General features: G+C 39.5%; 1 protein-coding gene across 1 annotated transcript in view; it reads left to right on the top strand.

The window, feature by feature from the left end:
- The window catches only part of ABCC4 (ATP binding cassette subfamily C member 4 (PEL blood group)), a 201,756-nt gene that overhangs the window by 21,351 nt on the left and 158,063 nt on the right, over nt 1-22,342 (top strand). The window contains exons 2-6 of the mRNA XM_070942649.1: nt 6,102-6,212; nt 8,372-8,492; nt 9,535-9,765; nt 20,788-20,877; nt 22,172-22,335. Of these exons, the coding sequence (XP_070798750.1) occupies nt 6,102-6,212; nt 8,372-8,492; nt 9,535-9,765; nt 20,788-20,877; nt 22,172-22,335 (717 nt within the window). The remainder of the gene's footprint in view (nt 1-6,101; nt 6,213-8,371; nt 8,493-9,534; nt 9,766-20,787; nt 20,878-22,171; nt 22,336-22,342) is intronic.

Genomic DNA, 22,342 nt, shown 5'->3' with positions numbered 1-22,342 from the left:
AGCGAAAGAGTTAGACTTAAAGGTATTTTGTGTCTGGTGCTTTTTCTTGTTTCCAAGAAATAGGAGTAGAGGGAAGATAACAAATCTTCCCTCTACTCCTATTTCTTGGAAACAAGAAAAAGTACCAGCCAGGTCCGCATAGCTCAAGGCAGTAGACTAACAGAAGAGAAGGGAATGTGTGTTGTGTGTGTGTAAATGCTTAAAATGTTGTTCTCTTCAGGGTTGTTCAGGAGAAGGCACTAAACGCTGCTAATTAATAAGCTAACAAAAATAGTTCATTGCCTGTAATGTTTGAAGGAAAGTCTAAAGGGCATGGCATCAGAAAGGCTTTTGAATTCAGGGAGAGAGCTGAAAAACTATGCAGCTTGAGTAATGATTGTCAATTCCTCTTGCCCTTGGATCCACAAAATTGGGTCAGCAAACAGAACAACAACAACAAAAAAAAGAGTAGTGAGAAGAAATGTCAGGTTAAAGTACTTTATTGTTGTTAGTTGCGAAGCCGTGTCTGACTCATTGTGACCCCATGGACAACATTCCTCCAGGCTTTCCTGTCCTCTACCATCCTCTGGAGTTCATTTACATTCCAGGTTCCTATGGAGAATAGATCTTTACAGCATCGGACTTTCATCACCAGATGCATCCACAGCTGAGCGTCCTTTCGGCTTTGGCCCAGTTGCTTCACTCTTTCTGGCGCTACTAGTACTAGCCCTCTACTCTTCCCCAGTAGCATAGTGGACACCTTCTGACCTGAGGGGCTCATCTTCCGGCGCAGGGGTGGGTTCTAAATTTTTTTACTACCGGTTCTGTGGGCGTGGGTTATTTTGTGGGCGTGGCTTGATGGCCATGTGACAATTCTTTAGGATTTAGTAGAGGTACTGGTCTACCAGGCTTTTAACTGCTTGCAGAGCTATACCGGTCTACCCATTTATTTTTGCAGGCACTGAACTACTCATGTATTTTTGCAGGCACTGGTCTACCCATTTATTGTTGCAGGCACCGGTCTACTCATTTGTTTTCTTTTAACACTGATCAGCTGTAGAGCAGCCCTTTGAAGTCATATTGTCACCACTACCGGCTCAGTGGAACCGGGCCGAACCGGGAGGAACCCACCACTGTTCCGGCGTCATATCTTTTTGTCTTTTGGTACTGTCCATGGGGTTTTCATGGCAAAGATACTGGAGTGGGTTGCCATTTCCTTCTCCAGTGGATCACGTTTTGTCAGAGCTCTCTGCTATGACCTGTCTGTCTTGGGTGGCCCTTCACGGCATGGCTCATAGCTTCATTGAGCTACGCAAGCCCCTTTGCCATGACAAGGCAGTAATCCATGAAGGAAAATGTGTATTTAGCAGGACACTAAAGTTCATTTTGTTGTGCATGCTCCTTTTTTTTTTTTTAATGATTTCCGGGTTGTTGAGAGATGCTAGATGAAAATTCAGTCAAACATTGAAAAATGTCTTTGGATATCAGCAGTTCAGATGCAGGATTGAATACCTAATGCCATTTACCAGTCTATGTATTGAATCTTGTATCAGCTAATAGTTCATATCATCCAATTTATCATTATACTTTTATTATAATGGAAGCAAGTACACCCCCAGGGCTGTGGCCTTTTTGGAACTGGGCCGCACGAGCGGTGGGCCGTGTGAGCAATGGGTGCTCACCAGTGGTGGGTTTCAAATTTTTTTTACTACCGTTTCTGTGGGTGTGGCTTGGTGGGCGTGTCATGGCATGGCTTGGTGGGCGTGGCAGGGGTAGGATACTGTAAAATCTCCATTCCCTCCCCAATCCAGGGGAAGGTTACTGCAAAATCCCCATTTCCTCCCAATCAGCTGGGACTTGGGAGGCAGAGAATAGATGGGGGCGGAGCCAGTCAGAATTTTTACTACCGGTTCTCTGAACTACTCAAAATTTCCACTACCGGTTCTCCAGAACTGTTCAGAACCTGCTGAAACCCACCTCTGGTGCTCACACTCATGCTCAAAGGTCCATTTGTGTGAGCTGTGGGCTCACACACCTGCTGCATGTGCAAATGGAGCTGCGTATGCACATGTGTACTGCTCACACAGAACCATCCCCTCTTCTCCTCCCCAGGCCACTAAGCTGGAAACGTTGGGGACCACTGCAATACAGGACAACCAACACAAACCCTAAAAAGAATTACACTGCCATACATCAAGAATTTCTCAGAAACCACCAACAGACTACTACAACCACATGGAATCAGCATAGCACACAAGCCAACTAAAGCCCTTCAAAACTTCCTAAGCAAAGGAAAAATACCCAGCAACCCTAGAAGGAAAATAGAAGTCATCTACAACATACAGTGGAATAACTGCAACAACCACTATGTAGGACAGACAGGTAGAAGATTGGCATGTTAGAATAGAATAGAATAGAATAGAATAGAATAGAATAGAATAGAATAGAATAGAATAGAATAGAATAGAATAGAATTCTTTATTGGCCAAGTGTGATTGGACACACAAGGAATTTGTCTTGGTGCATACGCTCTCTGAGTACACATTCGTCAAGAATCATAATGTACAACACTTAGTCATAGGGAAACAGTCAATATAAATCTTAAGGATACTAGCAACAAGGTTACAGTCATACAGTCATAAGTGGGAAGAAATGGGTGATAGGAATGATGAGAAGTTTAATAGTAATGCAGACTTAGTAACTTGACAGTGTTGAGGGAATTATTTGTTTAGCAGAGTGATGGCGTTTGGGAAAAAAACTGTTCTTGTGTCTAGTTGTTTTGGTGTGCAGTGCTCTATAGCATCGTTTTGAGGGTAGGAGTGGAAACAATGAACATCAACTAGCAGTTAGACGACATGATGAAAACTAATTTCACAACATATAGACAGACTTAGCCATAGTGTCAATTGGGAAAGTTCTGACCATCCTAGATCAAGCAAAGTCCAAAAATGCCAGAGAATTTCTGGAAGCCTGGCACTCTGACAAATTAGCCGTCATTAGACACATAGACATTAACAACATGAAAAAGAAACAATCAAGCACCCAGAAAGGGAACAAAAAACCACAAGCACCTCTCTACCAGCAATCAGCACCCAGATCAGTATAGATTAATTCCAGGATTAGCATCAAACCAACAATTAAAATAAACAATACGCCAATCAAAAACACTGCCAAAGAAACCAACAGTAAACAGCTCAACAAAGAACTGCTAAAACCACCCCCATCAACACTGACAGGGCAAGTCACTAAAATATTGCAAATTACACCCCTTACCAGCAGTGAAGATGTTACCTACTTTGGGTGATGAAACATCTGCAAGAAAACAAGCAAGCTTAGGGCACCTAGGGCCCCTCATGAAACATTTTATGACATAATAGAAAATGTCAAACGTTTTCTGTGGTCAACATCTATTGCTTGGCTGCACTATAGAGTTCAACATGAGCTACTTTCAAGGCAGATACATCTCTGAATAACTTCCCAAATTTTTAATAACTTCCAGTACATCAGAAGCTCTGCCATTGTTGAAGGCATCGAGGAATCTGGTAGGGAAATACCTCTGAAATGGTGACCCAGTGGATCACATGTTGTCTAGTATACACATACACAAATGCACTTCTTTATATACTGGCTATCTATCATCCATGGTAACAAAAATAGAATGAGAATACTATCTATTTCATGCAAAATTGATTCCACTAAGATTCACTAAAAATGTAATTTTCCAAAACTGAAAAAGAGTTAGGGATTTCAATGACTTCTGGAATATTGAGAGGTAAAATGGAAAAGTAATTAGAACTCTAAAATAAGGAGACAGGATCCTAACATGAACCAATAAGTTTTTCAAGCAAAGAATTAACCTTTGGTACTGTTGTGGTCTGCCAGCAGCCTGCGGAGCTGGCAGTGGAGTCGGACAGCGATGAGGCTGAGGAAGAACGGGCCAGTCCTGGAGGCTGGGGAAGGCCCAGATAAGGGCTCTGCGTTGGAGGCAGAGATGGGGCCAGGGCCATCGGGGAGTGATGTGCAGACTCCGGAGCCTCCGGAGGCTGACAGTAGAGAGGCAGAGGAACAGGAGGAGCCTGTTCCTAGTGCACATATGAGAAGAGCTGCCAGAAGGCAAGAGCAGCTAAAGCAAAGAGGGCAATGTGAGAGTAGGGCCAAGAGATGATTGTCCCCTCCCATAAGGCTTAAAAGACCAGCAACGGCTCTTGGGCTCATTGTCGGAAAACAACGTTAATAGACTTGTTCTTGTCTTGCTGCACTTATCTCTTGTCAGCGTCTTCTGCGTCTAAACCTTTGCCAAGAGAAGCCTTTGACAGTTTGCCTAATTATACCAAGGTTGGTGATTAGACTGAAGAATTTGTGTTATGAAGAATTTGTTTTGATTTAGTTTGGACTATGCTGAGAATGAGTTAATTCTCAGCTGTTCTAATAAAGTCTATTTGTTTTGGAACTGTTTGTGTCGACTACTACCTACTTGGGCCTGGATCACAACAGGTATTTTGATTTCCAGGTATATCTGCGACTTAATATGAGCTCTTCAATTTCTCAGAAAATAAAAATGTAATGCATGTGAGATGTAATGGAAGTCAGGGAACAGAGAAGCTGCCAAGGATAAAACAGGGAGGAGCCAGCAACTGAGTAACAGCAGAGAAATAAACTTAGAAAGGATCCATCCGAATTAATCAGACAGTAAAAAAAGAGTGCGGGAGATTAATACTTTTAGACTTGTAAGATTCCAATGATGTAACTTTACAATAAAGTAGAATTACTGTGGCTGGTTGTGTTTTCTGTCAAGTCTGGGAAGCTGACAGGCAGTTTCCACTGTGGCACTTGAGAATATCCTGAAAACCATGTGGAGCACCTTCATTAAGCGGTTTTGGCAATAAGCAAACCCCTCACGGATGCAGCCATTTTCATGAAATACTCTCAAAATTCTGTTCAAAGAAAAAAAAAATAGTGAGGCTTGTATTATATAACAGGACAAAAAGAGCAAGCAGGTCCCAGAGATTCTTAACTTGTTGTAACTATATATAGTTAGGTGTCCTTGGCAAATATTAAAAAAAATGTTTACAACACAACTAGCATTATTAATGATCTCTGGCTATTCTAAAAATACTAATCCTCTAAAGGTTATAATATTAGGAATCGTGGTAGTGGAAGCCAACATATTGTTATGTTTATTATCCACTGTTATTTATATATTGCTAACAATTTCATGTTTTGATGAACATTTCTGATATTTATAGTGTGGCGTCACATAAAACGTTCTCCTCTCAATTTATTTGTAACTTCTTAAGTCCCCCCACTCCAAGTAAGCTAAAGGTAAAGGTTCCCCTTGCACATAGTATAAGCTAGTTGTTCCTGACTCTAGGGGGCGGTGCTCATCTCCGTTTCAAAGCCAAAAAGCCAGCGCTGTCCGAAGACGTCTCCGTGGTCATGTGGCTAGCATGACTAAACACTAAAGGCACACGGAATGCTGTTACTTTCTCACCAAAGGTGGTCCCTATTTTTCTACTTACATTTTTTACGTGCTTTTGAACTGCTAGGTTGGCAGAAGCTGGGACAAGTAACGGGAGCTCACCCCATTACGCGGCACTAGGGATTTGAACCGCTGAACTGCCAACATTTTGATCGACAAGCTCAGCATCTTAGCCACTGAGCCACCGTGTCCCACTCCAAATACTAGAATTTTATTGTAGCTTTGTGGGCATCCTCTCCAAATGTGTGCTTTTATTTTTCTGACTGTGTGAACTAACATTAAATCTCTTTAAAGAGATGTAGCAGGGGTGGGTTCTACTTACTTTTACTACCGTTTCGTAACAGGATCATGTGCGTGCGTTTGCACTGATGATGATATCCGGGGCAGTGGGTGGGGCCTCCCGATGGTTTTACTACCGGTTCTTGTGAACTGGTTCGAACCGGGGGCAACCCACCACTGAGATGTAGGTGTGTGTTATCGGACCGAGAGGGAGGGAGAGAGGGAAAGGGAAAGAAGAAGAGGAAAGAAAGAAAGAAAGAAAGAAAGAAAGAAAGAAAGAAAGAAAGAAAGAAAGAAAGAAAGAAAGTTAGTTTATCTTTGTCTTGTACAATAATTACATGGAGAGTAATCTTTCTTTTGACAGCTGGCTAAACCCTTTATTCGTTATTGGTCATAAACGGAAACTAGAAGAAGATGATATGTACAAAGTACTCACTGAAGATTCCTCTAAGGTGCTCGGGGAAAGACTGCAATGGTATGTAAATCCCAATGTCTCAGTACAGATAATTCAGTCTTTTTGTTCTTTATAGTCCAATGGCAATAAAGGTAATCAGGACCAAATTCCATGTGAAAGAAGAAGTGGGCAAAAGAAAAACTGAGATTGAAAATTAGTCTCTGGGGGCTGGAATTGTGCATGCGTGGCTATGTGTACACCAAAAGAAAAAACAATAATCAGTTATGGCCATTGCTAGCAAAGAAGTTAGGTCTAGAAACCAACAAAGGACTTGTTATTCTTATCAACACATTGGAATATTGGAAAATAATATTTTAAAGAGAAATAGAACCCTGCCTAATCAAATCTGGTGTGGGGAAAAAGAAAGACTAAGTTAAAAAAAAATTGGCAGGGGATGTGAAGAAAAAAAAAGAATCAACTCACCTTTCTCCAGTTTGAACCAAGGGAAAGATTTTGGAGGAACCATCTAAAAACCGTTAAGATGACAGGTGCATAAGTATGCTTTGAGCCCAAGGTGGTGGGATATTATTAGAGACTCAGACTGGTTACCCTTGACTCCCTGGGTTATAAAAGAAAGAGAAAGGAAAACAAAGAGTTGTGCATTTCTGTTACTGTAGCCTTTCTCAACAAAGTAATGTTGTGGAATCTACTTTCTGATCTGGACCACCTTGAAGGTCTGATACCAATGCACTCCTATCCCTGTAAGTCTGTTAGGTGACTGCATGGATTGTTATTGACGCCGCTGTTCTAAATCATCATTCCTTCCTCTTTCCTGATCACATGACCCATCATGCTGCCCTTAAGCCAGGGGTGTCAAACTCAATTTCATTGAGAGCCACATCAAGGTTGTGTTTGACCTGGGGGGCCGGGGGTGTGGCTGGGATGGGATGGGCATGGCCAAAATGGGCATGGCCAGGGTGAACGTGGTCAGCTCGATGTTACTCGTTGAGCATCTGTTTTCGGCTGCAACAGCCTCCTGCAGCCCACTGCCAGCGAAAACAGAGCTTGCCTGAGCTCTATTTTCACTGGCAGAGGACTGCAGGAGGCTGTCGTGGTTGAAAATGGAACCCGGGAGGGCTGTGCAGCCCTCCCGAGCTCCATTTTCATTGGCAGAGGCACTGCAGGCCGAACCTTCCCTATTTCCAGCTAGATCTAAGCAGCCTGCGGGCCAAACATGGCCGGTGGCCGCGGGTCTTCAGTTTGACACCACTGCTTTAAGCTGGGTTCCTCTTTTTTCCTTAACTTGTTATCACTTTACAACGTGAATTTTGTGCCTTTGCAGAGGTTGCCCTTTCTAGATCCAAGCCTGACTCCAGGAGAAATCTTGAAATCTTGCCTTATTTATTTCTGGGTAAGGTAGAATCTTCTTGAGTTGAACTTGGCTCATGGTGACTTCTGTTGGGCTGGAAAGTATAACAAGGATAGGCTGAAAAGTGTGGCTTCTGGATTTTTTCCAATGGCAACAGTAGAAAAGTGTTTTGTCAACACCTGTCCATTGATTTTTTTTTTCCAGTGTAGTCTATAGCCTTTGGCCACCCTTCCAAATGCTAAGCAAATATGAATCTATCCCAGCTCTTCAGGTAGGCAAAATCAAGAAACAAGCATGATAGGGATTCCAGGAGATCTGAAAAGAAACCTGTCCAGATTTCTTTTTGTCATGTTTTATAGTGAACAAATCAAGGCAGAGTTACTTTGAACTTTTTACCTCATACTCTTCTGTGATTTTTTCACAAAGTCCTCCCTTAAGAGCTTGTTCATGGCTTCCATATTCCAAAATCAGCTCTATAATCTTTTGCAATCTGCTATCTGACTTTATCAAAGTCACTCAAGGTTAGTTAAGAGCTGTCACTGCCTATGACTGTCATCAGAATGAATAAACACCATGGACTTGAAATCTTTGTACAATCTTAGTACAAGTTTGTATGCCTCTAGTCTTCTTTACCTTCACATGCTTCAGATACTTTTTAGGAGTAACATTAAGGAGGGAGACCTAGCCAGCATACAGTATCTAAGAATACAAAGTTGGAAAGAGGTTTTTTAGCAAGATTGATGTTGGGTCGTATCTCACTGTAAAGTTACTATTTTATGACTTGATCATTGGCTATAAGAAATGCCTGCAGATAAGGTATATTGAATTCTTTCTGACTTCTCCCCTCTAATTTTCATTCTTATATTTATAGGTACTGGGATAAAGAAGTACAAAAGGCTGAAAAAGAAGCAAGAACACCACATCTGACAAAAGCAATTATACTTTGTTACTGGAAATCTTATTTAGTGCTGGGTTGTTTTACATTAGTTGAGGTAACAGACTATAAGAGATGTACTATTTAAAACAATCCTGCAAGCAAAAATTGCGAGGTGGTTCTATTAACATGCCTACTTCCCACTTAATATTATACATGTTCTAGAAAATTTTAAGCAACAGCAAAAATGAAAGAAAAAATAGGGAAAATGAAAATGTATCCAATACTTTTTTTTTTTAAATGTTTTATTGTAAGAAATTATAATAATACAATTTTATCCATCCGGTTACATAGTATGGAAAAAGAAATAAATACAAATTGTACATATTATACATAAGTAGGTAATCTTTGCAAACCAGTTACATGGTAAAAAACAAAAAAAAAATTGTGTTCACATATCATTTTTAGTGTATGTATATATAATAATCTTTAACAATAAATTAGTAAATACATAAATTATGTCTTTTGCTTACCCATGTAACCTTTCCTTGCCTTATTATATTTCCTACCATCCACAGTACATCTTCTCTTACTATTTCATTTTTCTATTTCTTGTACTTGCTCTGGTCTCTTTCCTTTTTATTTCAATTTCCTCTTCTCTAACCACCCGTACCACTTATCCCATACGCTGTAATAATCCGAATCTTCTCTGTCATTAATTAATTGCGAGGTGGTTCTATTAACATGCCTACTTCCCGCTTAATATTATACATTTTCTAGAAAATTTTAAGCAACAGCAAAAACGAAAGAAAAAATAGGGAAAATGAAAATGTATCCAATACTTTTTTAGCACGTTTTACCTCTCTCTAATACTCCTCCCACTGTACCAACTTTATACGAGCTGTTATAAAAATATAATACGCGCATATATACCAGAAGAGTTCCAAGCTCAAAATATTTTGATAAATATTCAGGATAATTTCATGGTGACTGCAGTTTTGGAATCCTTCCTGTAAGATTAGAACATTGTGTTTTGAGTTTATAACACTTTGCATAGCCTCACTTTAGCACCTTACATAGAATAAAAATATTAATAAGAATATTTTGTTTCAGTTGTTCCACTTTAATTGAAATTTTCTTTTCTTTTCCTTTTTTTAAAGGAAACTCTGATATTAATTCAGCCAGTATTTCTAGGGAGGATTATTGTGTATTTTGAAAAGATTGGTTCTTCACAAGCTGACGAAAATGCTTTGGCCTATGCCTACGGCTCTGCTGCAGCCTTATCTGTGTGCACTTTGATTCTGGCCATCACTCATCATCTGTATTTTTATCATGTACAACGTGCTGGCATGAAGCTGAGGGTAGCCATGTGCCATATGATTTATCACAAGGTAGGTAATAGATTTCCTTTATCTCAATAAACAGGACCCCAAACATAGGTGAGTGCCTGTCTTGCATTGTGAGTGAAGCAAACAAGTGTTTCTAGAATCATTAGCTTAGCAGGGCGATGAAATACGTGGCTCTCCATGAAAAGAACGTTAAGATTACATCAACATGCCATATGTAAATTCCGTCCTGGGTGGACAGGCCAAGGGCTGAAATCTCCAGAAAAAGCAGCAGGCTAGAAAGACGTTGGCTGCCGTTATGAACTGCTAGTTCTTCTTATGACTTTTAATGCAAAAATTTACCATACTAGTGAAAAATTAGGAGGAATGAAGGAGGCTGGGTAAGACTTCTTTCTAACACTGTTGTCCAGTTTTAAGCTTCCTTCTACTTCTATTTTGGTTGCAGTCAAGAATTATCTCAAAATTCTTCAAGGTATGCCACACTGATCCGCTTGCGTTTACAATAAGGAAGGGTGTGATGTCATTCAGCCATCACACAACTAACTTTTCTGTCTCTGCCTTCTGTCCAAGATATCTTTCTAGGTTACCAATACAGGTAATCCTCAACGTACGACCGTAATTGAGCCCAAAACGTCTGTTGCTAAGCGAGACATTTGTGAAGTGAATTTTGAAAGGTTTGTTAAGTGACATTTGTTAAGTGAATTTTGGAAGATTTTACAACCTTTCTTGCCATAGTTGTTAAGCAATTCACAGCAGTTATTACATTAGTGACACAGCAGTGAAGTGAACCTGGTTTACCTGTTGGCTTTGCTTGTCAGAAGGTCACAAAAGGTGATTACATGACCCCAGGATATTGCAACCATCTTAAATATGACAAAGGTCTGAATTTTGATCACTTGACCAAGAGGATGCTGCAATGGTTGTAAGTGTGACAAATGGTCATAAGTCACTTTTTGACAGTGCCGTAGTAACTTTGAATGGTCACTAAATGAACTGTTGTAAGTTGAGGCCTACTTGTACTAGGATACTTTTAAAGATTGCAGTATTTGTACATTGAGGGGCCCTTTTATAAATATATTTTTCTTCTGTGGGAAATTGGCCCTTCGACTTTAAAAAGCATTCAGTATTGTATGTGTCTGGAAGGGAATACTTTATCTAAATCTACTGTTATTTATTTATGCACTTTAGAAATATCTCATATTTTAAGGTAGCTGTTCTATTCTATTTGTAATGGAACTGCTGCATTTTGTGGTACCTGATATAAGTTGCTTTGTAGCTTATAGATTGGATATATATTTACCTAGTGCAGGAGGACTTGTTTACACTAACTTGTACCTTAATTACCACTCAGTTAGACTACTGCACTGCATGCTAAGTTGGCAGCCTTTGAAGACTACATGAAAACTGCAATTGGCCGAGAACAGAGTGGCCAATGCACTCATTTGTCACGTGTTAGTTGGATCAGGCCAACTCCATCCTTGAGGGCTTTCAAAAGATATTAAAAAATGGAACTCCTGTATTTACTATTTACTTTTAACCAATCTCAGGTATTTCTTCATCTCTTACTCTTTTTTTAAAATTCTGTTTTATTTTGAAGTATTTTATGCAGTTTTATCTTACTAGTTTGAGCTTTTATGATTTTTATTTTAGTAAGGTAAAAGGTAAAGGTAAAGGTACCCCTCACACATATGTGCTAGTCATTCCCGACTCTAGGGGGCGGTGCTCATCTCCACTTCAAAGCCGAAGAGCCAGTGCTGTCCGAAGATATCTCCGTTATCATGTGGCCAGCATGACTAAACGCCAAAGGCGCATGGAGCGCTGTTACTTTCCCACCAAAGGTGGTCCCTATTTCCCTACTTGCATTTTTACGTGATTTTGAACAGCTAGGTTGGCAGAAACTGGGACAAGTAACAGGAGCTCACCCCGTTATGTGGCACTAGGGATTCGAACCATTGAACTGCTGACCTTTCGATCGACAAGCTCAGCGTCTTAGCCACTGAGCCACTACGTCCCTTTATTTTAGTACTATTTTTAATTACACTGTGAAAGTTTTAATATTTTTCTATATTACATATCAGGTAAACGAGGGGTCCCCAACCCCCAGGCCGTGGCCCAGTACCGGGCCGCAGCCTGCTTGAAATCAGCCCACTTTGGCACGAGTAGAGCCACTTGTGTGTGAGTACAAGTGTCTGCCGTTCATGCGAGTAGAACTTCGTGTGTTGGTGCAAGCACCCTCCGCTTGCATGTGAAGCTCCATTTGCGCGAATAGAGGGCGCACATATCCACCACTCTCACAAATGAAGCTGTGCATGCGTACATTCACCTGCCGTTCACACGCCTCCCCCCTGTGCCAAGCTGGGCCACCAAGCTCAAAAGTTTGGGGACCCCTGGGGCTAAAGTGGCAATATTTAGTGTGACTATCCATTTACAGTTGAGCAACAGCAGATATCTGTCTTCTGTAAACCTGAATGGATGGGACCCTAAGTACTGTCATTGCTAATACCTGTATGTCTCCTACTGTTTTATGCAAAAATGACTGCTATGCCAAAAGGTCTATAATACCAGATTTGTTCAAGACATGCTTGAGCATCACATAGAGTGCAGTCACATGTTGTGTAAGTGTAATGCGTTGGAAGCTTGCTAATGGGAGCCAGTTTCAATCACATCATTCCAGTCAAAATGTCAAAGATCACAGAATTTGACAGACATAAAACCATACTTTTGCATCAGCAAGGCTACTCTCAAAGGGAAATCAACAAACAAACTGAATATTCAAGACGTAGTACTCAAGGCTGAAAAATAATTATGGATGTTGTCCTTATAACTTTGCTAAAACAACAAAGCGGGTGGCGCCCGAAGACTTTTGCACAGTACTGTCTTTGCTATGATGCATTTGTAGAAAAGCTAAGTTGTTTTTCAACCTGCAGTCTTCCTTCTGATACCTCCTAGGAACTCTGTTGTCATTAGGTAGGATGCTTTCTTGTGCATAAAGTCATCTCGGGGGAATTAATTTGCCGTTCTGAATAATATTCTACCGAGAGTTTTGGGAGTCATGAAAGAAACTTTTCAACCAGTACTGCATCTAAAAACAAGAAACGTCGAAAAGCTTATTGGTTCATGTTAGGCTCCTGTCTCCTTATTTTAGGGTTCTAATTACTTTTCCATTTTAGCTCTCAATATTCCAGAAGTCATTGAAATACCTAACTCTTTTTCAGTTTTGCAAAATTACACTGGATCCACAGTGAATCTTAGTGCAATTGATTTTGCATGAAATAGATGGCATTTTCATTCTGTTTATGTTACCATGTTGTAGATTATATTCGTAATTTGCATAATGTTGCTGCAGAGGACATAATTAAATAATGATCAAGAACAATGTGGGTCCCTCCTGCAATTGGTTTGCTAAAATTGAAATTGAAGTTTCATTATATTCAGCAAGTCAGCATATTTTTTTCTACTTTTAAGAGACAAAGGCTTAAAAGGCATTGGACTACACTAGTTTATATTAGAACATTTTTAAAGTTAGTTGGAAATTCTATTCTCTAAGTCCAAGTGATGTATGCATTGCTGATACCTTATCCATTTCCCTTCCATAATCAGTGAGAAGTTGAAGAAAGCAATGCTTATTTGGGTGATGTTTTGTCTAGACCAGGGGTCTGCAACCTTAAATACTCAAAGAGCCATTTGGACTCATTTCCCACAGAAAAGAAAACACCAGGAGCCACAAAACCTGAATGGGTGTGGCCATTTTACTTCTATATGATAATATATACTAGCTATTTCTATCATAAAATAATCTATCTAATCAGCAAAACCCAAAATCAAAGTTTCATTTTTTTTCACCTCAAGCAAAAAGTCCAAAAGTGGTTTCCAGGTAGAAACAAAATTGTGTTCTTTTCTTTAATCAGAGCAATTACTTTGTCCATACCTGCTGACCCCTTCAACTTTTATAGCCATTTGTCTATTGTGGGTATCAAGGTATCCTTCCATTTTTGTGCATAAAGTATTCTTACTGCCACCAACATATACAGTATAGCATCAAGGTTCCAATTTTTCCACCCAGGTTCTTTATCCATTAAACCTACAAGAAAATTTATCTTTATATTGACTTTAAGAATCTTCTGTGTTAAGATGTGAATCCTTCTCCAGTATTTCTTTGTTTTGTCACATGTCCATCATAAATGATAAAAAAATTCCTTCTTTATGCTTACATTTCCAACATTCATTTCAAATGCCTTTATACATTCTTGGCAATTTGGACACCAGCAGTACATCATCTTATAAAAGTTTTTTTTTTAAAAAAAATTATAATTTAATGTGAATTTTAGACCGTTCATCCATGTATTCTCCCATTGTTTAAGCATTATATTATATCAAAAGTTTTTGTTTACTGAATCTTACAATGCTTTACATACTCATTCTCCAAGTTCAGTTTCAATAACTATTTATAAACCTTAGCAATAATAATATGTTCATCACCACCACACAGTACAGGGGTGGGTTCTAAAGTTTTTTTACTACCGGTCCTGTGGGTGTAGCTTATTTTGTGGGTGTAGTTTGATGGTCATGTGACAAACAATTCTTTAGAATTTAGCAAAGGTACTGGTGTACCAGGTTTTTAACTGCTTGCAGAGCTGTACCGGTTTACCCATTTGTTTTTGGAGCATACCGGTCTACTCATTTGTTTTTGGAGCGCACTGGTCTACCACTACACTGCCTTTTACCTCTGATCAGCTGTAGGGTGGCCCTTTGAAGCGTAGCGGCAAGAGTTTAAACAGTTTTTTGCCGCTCTGCCACCACAGAGAGCATTGGAAACAGCTTTCAGGCAGCTTGGTCTCAATTGCCAATCTACCACCACGAGTGGTTTACAAGGAGCGGATCGGTTGTAGCCGATCAGTTGGGAGGTTTCTTGGCTTCTCAATTTAAAGCTACAGTGTCCTGTTTTTTTCCCCTCTTCTTTATTAAGTAAGTCCTGATTTTTTCCTTCTAGCCGATCAGCTGGGACTCGGGAGGCAATGAATAGATTGGGGGTGGGCCAGGCAGAGGTGGTATTTACCGGTTCTCCGAACTACTCAAAATTTCCACTACCGGTTCACAAGAACCGGGAAGAACTGGTAGCAACCAACCACTGACGCAGTAGGATTTCCAATTCTTTTTTTACAAAATCAAAGCCATAGCTTTTTTGTCTAGTTTAAATCTTTCTTTCAATTGTAAATATGTACCAATGGCAAACACGACCTTCTGATTCCATTCCTCTTTAGATTTGAGGATAGAGTCACCATAATTAAAATATATTATTTGATAAGTCCACAAGTCTGGCCTCGCCAGCATTTCTTTTCTAAAAATAGCTCCCTGGGGAGACAGCCAAACTTTCCATGACTTTATATTTATTCCAAACTCTTAGGATGGCACGCCTAACAAAGTGATTATTAAAATCAACATTTACTTTAACCTTATCATACCATAAATAGCCATGCCATCCAAAACTTAATTCTGACCTTCTAGCTCCAGTAAGCTCTTCTTTTGAAGAGTCACCCGCTCTTTTAGCTAGATCGAACAATAGGCATCAGAATATTGGGATTCCTATCCCTATATCTAGTTATCAACAACATGATCAATCAAAATAGTGTGTTAGTTTGTGTTAGTGTGTTAAGGCTTTAAAGTCTTAATTCAAAAATAAACAGGCTGTTCCTAAATTGTTCGTAGACAACTGCAAGTAGAACTTTTTTTCAACCCATAGAGAGGATTTGAGAGGCATTTCTCTGTCTGTATTATCCTGAATTAGACATTTTAGAGGACATTTAGGTAATTCACCTTTAGTTTAAGGTTTTTCTTCTTTGCTTAAGCGAAAGATTTGTATTTTATTGATAGAATGATGCAATGTTTATCTGTTCACTGTTATATCAACAGGATAGTCTTCCTGCTTGTATGCGATAATATTTCTGTGAAACAATGACCAAGTATTATGCTACTCTTTATGTTAAGCTTACTTTTTGGTTTTAGGAAAATTAATTTACTGCATAACTTTCTCCTTAAGGACTCACCATTCAGTGTGTGTGAAAATGAAATGCTCGTTTCACTTATTCTGTTTACCATAGATGTTTATTCCAGTATTTTATGCCCTTTCTGTAGTGCCATGGAAATCACATTGTGGGAAATGTATTTTGAATTCATCGTTTTCTACACATTTATTATACTGAGATTAGCCTCCACATGCTTGTTTACATTATTCACAAGGCTGTGGGATTGTACTATAGGAAAACATCACCGAATACCACTTTAAATCTAGGGCTGGAAGGGACCTTGGAGGTCTTCTAGTCCAACTCTCTGCTCAAGCCAGGAGACCTTATATCACCCTCAGTGGTGGGTTTCAATTTTTTTTACTACCGGTTCTGTGGGTGTGGCTTGGTGGGCATGGCATGACTTGGTAAGCATGGCTTACTGGGTGTGGCATGGGAAGGAACCTGTAAAATTTCCATTCCCTCCCCACTCCAGGGGAAAGATCCTGCAAAATCCCCATTTCCTCCCAATCAGCTGGGACTTGGGAGGCAGAGAATAGATGGGGGTGGGGCCAGTCAGAATTTTTACTACCAGTTCTCCAAACTACTGAAAATTTCCGCTACCGGTTCTCCAGAACTGGTCAGAACCTGCTGAAACCCACCTCTAATCACCCTAGTCAAATGGTTGTCCAGTTCAGTTTTGAAAACCTCCAGTGATGGAGTCCTCACATCCCCAGGAGGGTAGCTATTCCATTGATTAATTGTTCTCACTGTCAAAAAATTTCTCCTTACTTCTTGGTTGGATCTCTCTTTAACAAGTTTCCACCCGTTACTTCTTGCCCTGCCTTCTGGTGCCTTAGAGCATAAGTCAGTCTCCTCTTCTTTATGCAGCCCCTCAAGTACTAGAAGGCAATTATCGTGTCCCCCCCAATCCTTCTCTTAGATAGGCTAGATATACCTAACTCTCTCAATCGTTCATCATATGATTTAGCCTCCAGATATTTTATTATGTATGTTGCTCTTCTCTGCACACTTTCCAGAGTCTCATCATCTTTTTTGTATTGTGGTGACCAGAACTGGATGAAGTATTCTAAGTGTGGTTTCACCAATGCAGCATAATATACTTCTATCACTTCTCATTGTCTTAATGGTGTCGCTTTGTTGATTCAGCACAGAACTACGTTGGCTTTTTTGGCAACTGTAGCACACTGGTGGCTCATACTTAAGTGGTGTTCCACTAGGACAGCTAGATCCTTCTCACAGTTACTGCTGTTGAGCCGGATACCACCTATTCTATACCTTTGCATTTGGTTTTTCCTTTCTAAGTGCAGGGTTTTACGCTTCTCACCACTGAACTTCATCTTGTTGATTAGGACCCAATATTCAAGTCTATCAAGATCCATCTGAATCTTGATTCTAAAGTTCTTCCCAGCTTGGTATCATCTGCAAATTTGATGAGGTTCCCTTCTGTCCCCTCATTTGATCATTGATGAAGATATTGAAGAATACTGGCTCCAAAACTGAATCTTGAGATCTCCCTTCATGATTCCTTCCATGTAGATGTAGTTCCATTGAGGACTACCTGCTACATGCAGTTGGTCAGCCAATTGTGAATCCATCTGATGGTGGCACTGTCTACCCTACATTGTTCTATCATACCAAGAAGTAGGTTGTAATCTACTTTGTCCTCAAAAACTCTGGATGCCTTACTGAAGTCTAAGTATATTATGTCCACAGTATTTTGCTGATCCACTAATTTGGCTACTTTATCAAAGAAGGCAATGGTTTTTAACGAACCCATGTTGGCCTTGTTTATCTCTAGGTGGTCACAAATCCTCCATTTGATTATCTTTCCCAGGGCTTTCCCAGATATTGATGTCAAGCTGATTGGCCTGCAATTTGCAGGATCAGTTCTTCCTCCTTTTTGTAGACTGGAACCACATCAGCTCTTTTCCAGTTCTCTGCTGTTTCCCCTGTGCTACATGACCTTTGAAATATTACATTCATTGGTTCTAAAATTACACCTACCAGATCCTTCAAAACACTAGGGTGTAAACCGTCTGATCCAGTTGATTTGTACTCATCCAGGGTGGCTAGGCATTCTTTTACTAATTCCTCGCCTATTTTGCCTATTCCTTGCCTCATTTCTGCTTTAGATAGGTTGGGCTGCTTCTTCCTATTGCGTAAAAGCAGATGCAAAGAAGGAATTAAGCAGTTCTACTTTCTCCCTCTGACCCATCACCTTCTTGCCATTTGCTTGATGAGAAACTTAATTCTTTGACATATTTAAATGCTTTGTACATTTTAAAACAAGGATAAAGCTTCTGATATCAGATCTGAGCTTGGTAGTTATTTATCATACCTCTGGGTTAAAGTTCTATCAGGACAAGAAAAACTGGTTTTCTACAGAATATCACTATTGAGTGACACTACTGTTAAATCTTTATTTTTTTCAAACATACAAATTATATCTTTTCGGAACAGAGCTTTGATCTGGTCATCAATTTGTTCAATTTTTTGTCATCTTTAACAAAATTTTATATATTCTATTTTGCCATAATACTTATTTCTTAATCTTAAACCACATATTTCAACTAATACCATCTTAGAAAAAGTTTACTCATATTTACTTAATCAATATAATTACCCTCTATTAACCCACCTTAAATCTTAATTCAATTAATACCTCATAATACATTTCACAATTCTTACCCTAAATCCTCACTATTAACAATACAGTTCAAACGTGTTTATATCCCAAAATTATTTCCATTTCTAAAACTTCCTTACATTTATTTATTATTTTATGTAATGCTCATACTACTGTTAAATTTTTAAAAAAGCAAAGATCCTGAAGAGTGATTTGACTTTGTGAATTGGTTCTCATGGTTAGCATGGAAAGCAAGGACTGTGAGTGAATACAAGTTGTTCCACTGTGTAAAGTTCTTGCTAGGCTTGTAATTCTCAGACAATGCACCATAGCGTGGAGAAACACAAGCAGGAGTTATGTCCTTAAAATGTTGCCAGCATTGTTGTACGAGAAGGGCACAGAGAGAAATTGACTCCTTTCTTTTAGCTGAAGTAAGGTAAAGGTAAAGGTACCCCTGCAAATGCGTACTAGTCATTTCCGACTGTAGGGAGTGGTGCTCATCTCTGTTTCTAAGGTGAAGAGCCAGCACTGTCTGAAGACGTCTCCATGGTCATGTGGCCGGCATGACTAAATGCCAAAGGCACACAGAACACTGTTACCTTCCCATCAAAGGTGGTCCCTATTTTTCTACTTGCATTTTTTACGTGCTTTCGAACTGCTAGGTTGGCAGAAGCTGGGACAAGTAACGGGAGCTCACTCTGCTATGCGGCGGTAGGGATTTGAACCGCTGAACTGCCGACCTTTTGATCGACAAGCTCAGCATCTTAGCCACTGAGCCGCTACATTCCCATATCTGAAGTAGATTCCCCAAAATACTTTCCTCAGTTTCTGACGTAGCCTTTTTTCCTAGAGCAGAAGATGATACAGGGAGTCCTTGACTTACAACAGTTCATTTAGTGATCCTTCAAAGTTACAATGGCACTGAAAAATGTGAGTTATGACCCTTTTGCACAGTTTCGATCTTTGCCCCATCCCCATGATCACATGTTCAAAATTCAGATGCTTGGCAACTGGTTCCTATTTATGACTGTTGCTGTCTCCCAAGGTCACGTGATCCGCCTTTGCGACCTTCTGACAAGCAAATTAGTAAGTCAAAGTCAATGTGGAAGCCAGGTTCATTTAACAACTGGGTTACTAATTTTTTATCAGTTGCAGTGATCCACTTAACGACTGTGGCAAGAAAGGTCGTAAAATGGAAAAGTTCACTTAACAAACATCTTACTTAACAACAGAAATTTTTGGGCTCAATTGTGGTTGTAAGCCAAGGACTATCTGCATTTCTAAACAAATCCTTAGAACAGGAAAAGCTGTGGCCATGGGGTTCAACAGAGTATGGCATTGTAAAAGAAAGAACTGATCCCAGCATCCTGAGTTTCTGAGGATTCTTTGATAGAAGAGAAACGTTATTTCTTTTGTAGATGGGAGAGCTGCAAAGGGTCAAAAGAATAGCTATTGTTAGCATGAAAAGAGGCAATAATTCAGGGGCTGAGAAAAGGATCTGGACCTTGTAGTTGCTTGGGGGAACCCATAGAGTGGAAGAGAGCTCTATTCCTCTCTGCCACAAATATTCTTGACAATTGCATCCTAACTCTGCCTCTGCCTCTTAGAATAGTAGCTGGATACTTTCATTGTCGCTTTCTTCTGTGGAGTGCCTTCCTCTCAATCCTGACATTTGAATGAGAATAACAGTCTGCTTTATTTTCTGGCAGCTACTAAGGAAAAGTGAAAAACCATGTAAAAGAAATATATTGTCCTGAAATCATATCTTGACCATAAAACATTGAGGCGTGCAAAGTAGATTTATTAAACTTTTCTTTCTTGAGGTAAATCAATCTTGCAAAGTGGACCAAATTAAATGCTATTAAAAAAGGAGAATCAAATGGTAGAAAAACAGCTTTAGCATTAAGTATAACAATCTATATTATTCTACTTAATGTAGAAATACTGTACATTGGAAAAGAGAAATCACAGTGCTGTTCTGATCCAAAGAGTTAGGAAGTGCAAATGATATGATCACTGCTAGTGCTGGAGAAGTTGGGTTCATATGCGACTCAAAAGTAAATTGAATAAATCGTAGCTATCTAGATTCACACAACAGTCTAGACATAAACCACGATTTATGGACTAAAAAGGCAGATTCACATAATGCAACTCAGTATGACATGTCATGGTCCTCTTTTTCACTATATGTTATTCAAATTTGAACCTTTTGATCCTGATTTTTGGAGTTTGTATCATCTTACATTGTTTACATAAGGTGATTATTGCATCTTGGAAACTTTTTTGAGTAGTATATGTAATTTTAAAAGAAGGATTTTTTCCAAAAATACAAAAAGTACCTAAGTTGGGAAAATGCTGTGACTATATACGATTCAATGTATGAATGTGACATTTGAATAAGTTTGTTTCTGCTTTTAGGCACTTCGTCTGAGTAATGCAGCCATGTCAAAAACTACAACTGGTCAGATAGTAAATCTTTTATCAAACGATGTGAATAAATTTGATCAGGTAAGCCCTGTGGGAAACATACTTTTTGAATGATGTAGTTTAAGAGTGATCTTAAGTAGTGGCCTTTTCTTTTTATTCATAGCAAAATAGAATGAAAGTTCTTGGGTTTGCTTGTATGTGTATGCAGTGGATAAAAATCTTTTAAAAGACTGTGTAGAATCCTTTGTGGGGTGTGTCTTATATTGCGATGAAGTTTGATTTCCAATTGAATTGAGGATTGTGATAAGAATAATTTATACAGTAGTCTCTAATCTTAAAGAGGATTTTGTTCTTTTTCTTCTCTCTTTTTTTTTGTGGTTGGGGGTGCAGTAGAGGTGGAGGGTTTATTTTTATTAATTTTATTTTTTATATATTTATATCCCACCTTTATTATTTTTACAAATAATTCAAGGTGGCAAACATATCCAACACACCTTCCTTCTCCTATTTTTCCCACGACAACAATCCTGAGTCGTGTTTAGGAAGGCACCACATAAACACAACTCACAGAACAGCCCAAAGCATGTATTTCAGTAGAGAAAAATTCCCTGAAGGTGAACTCCAGCATGAGTCCAAAAACTTGGAAGAGTAAATCTCTAGTCCCGGTGATTGACCCAAATTCAATCTTGCATAGTTCTGATATTTCATGGTAGCCAAGAAAGTATGAACCAGGTGTGACTGTGCTTAGGTTTTTTTTTAGATCATTCAAGGTCAGCTAAGTGCAAAGTTCATTATTTTACCTTGGGCAGCTCACTTGGCTAAGCCCTGCCTGTAGATGATTTTGTATAGATTAAAAGTATGTGTGCTGGTTTCACGAGATATGGGTTAGAATGCTTAAAAACCAGACAGCATGAAACTTGTATCATGTGAAGGTTTTCTTAAATGTAGGAAAACAAGAACTTTTAAATATATATAACCCAGGGGTGAAATCCAGCAGGTTCTAACAGGTTCTGGAGAACCGGTAGCGGAAATTTTGAATAGTTCGGAGAACCAGCAAATACCACCTCTGGCTAGCTTCAGAGTGGGGTGGGAATGGAGATTTTGCAATATCTTCCCCCTGGAGTGGGGTGGGAATGGAGATTTTGCAGTATCCTTCCCCTGCCACGCCCACCAAACCATGCCCACAGAACCGGTAGGGAAAAATTTTGGATTTCACCCCTGATATAACCTAATATATCCAGTTATGGATTATTTCTGGGTCCCACAAGACTTTCCCTCATGCACGCAAGAAATGTGTGGACTGCACCGGTAGCTGTCATGATTTTTCTACTTCCAGTTCATTTCGTGAGTCATGTGTATTTCTTTTTTTGCCTAGGTAACTATTTTCTTGCATTTCTTATGGGCTGGACCCCTTCAGGCGATAGCTGTGACTGTCCTTCTGTGGCTTGAGATTGGCCCGTCCTGCCTTGCAGGAATGGCGGTGCTGATTATTCTTCTTCCCTTGCAAACCTGCATTGGCAGACTCTTCTCAGATCTGAGGTAAGAG

Source organism: Pituophis catenifer, unplaced genomic scaffold, assembly GCF_029215685.1.
Source record: "Pituophis catenifer annectens isolate HBS135680 unplaced genomic scaffold, rPitCat1.0.hap2 SCAF_4, whole genome shotgun sequence".
NCBI classification, from domain to species: domain Eukaryota; kingdom Metazoa; phylum Chordata; class Lepidosauria; order Squamata; family Colubridae; genus Pituophis; species Pituophis catenifer.
Note: the sequence above shows the minus strand (reverse complement) of the source record. Positions and strands in the feature narration are given on the sequence as shown.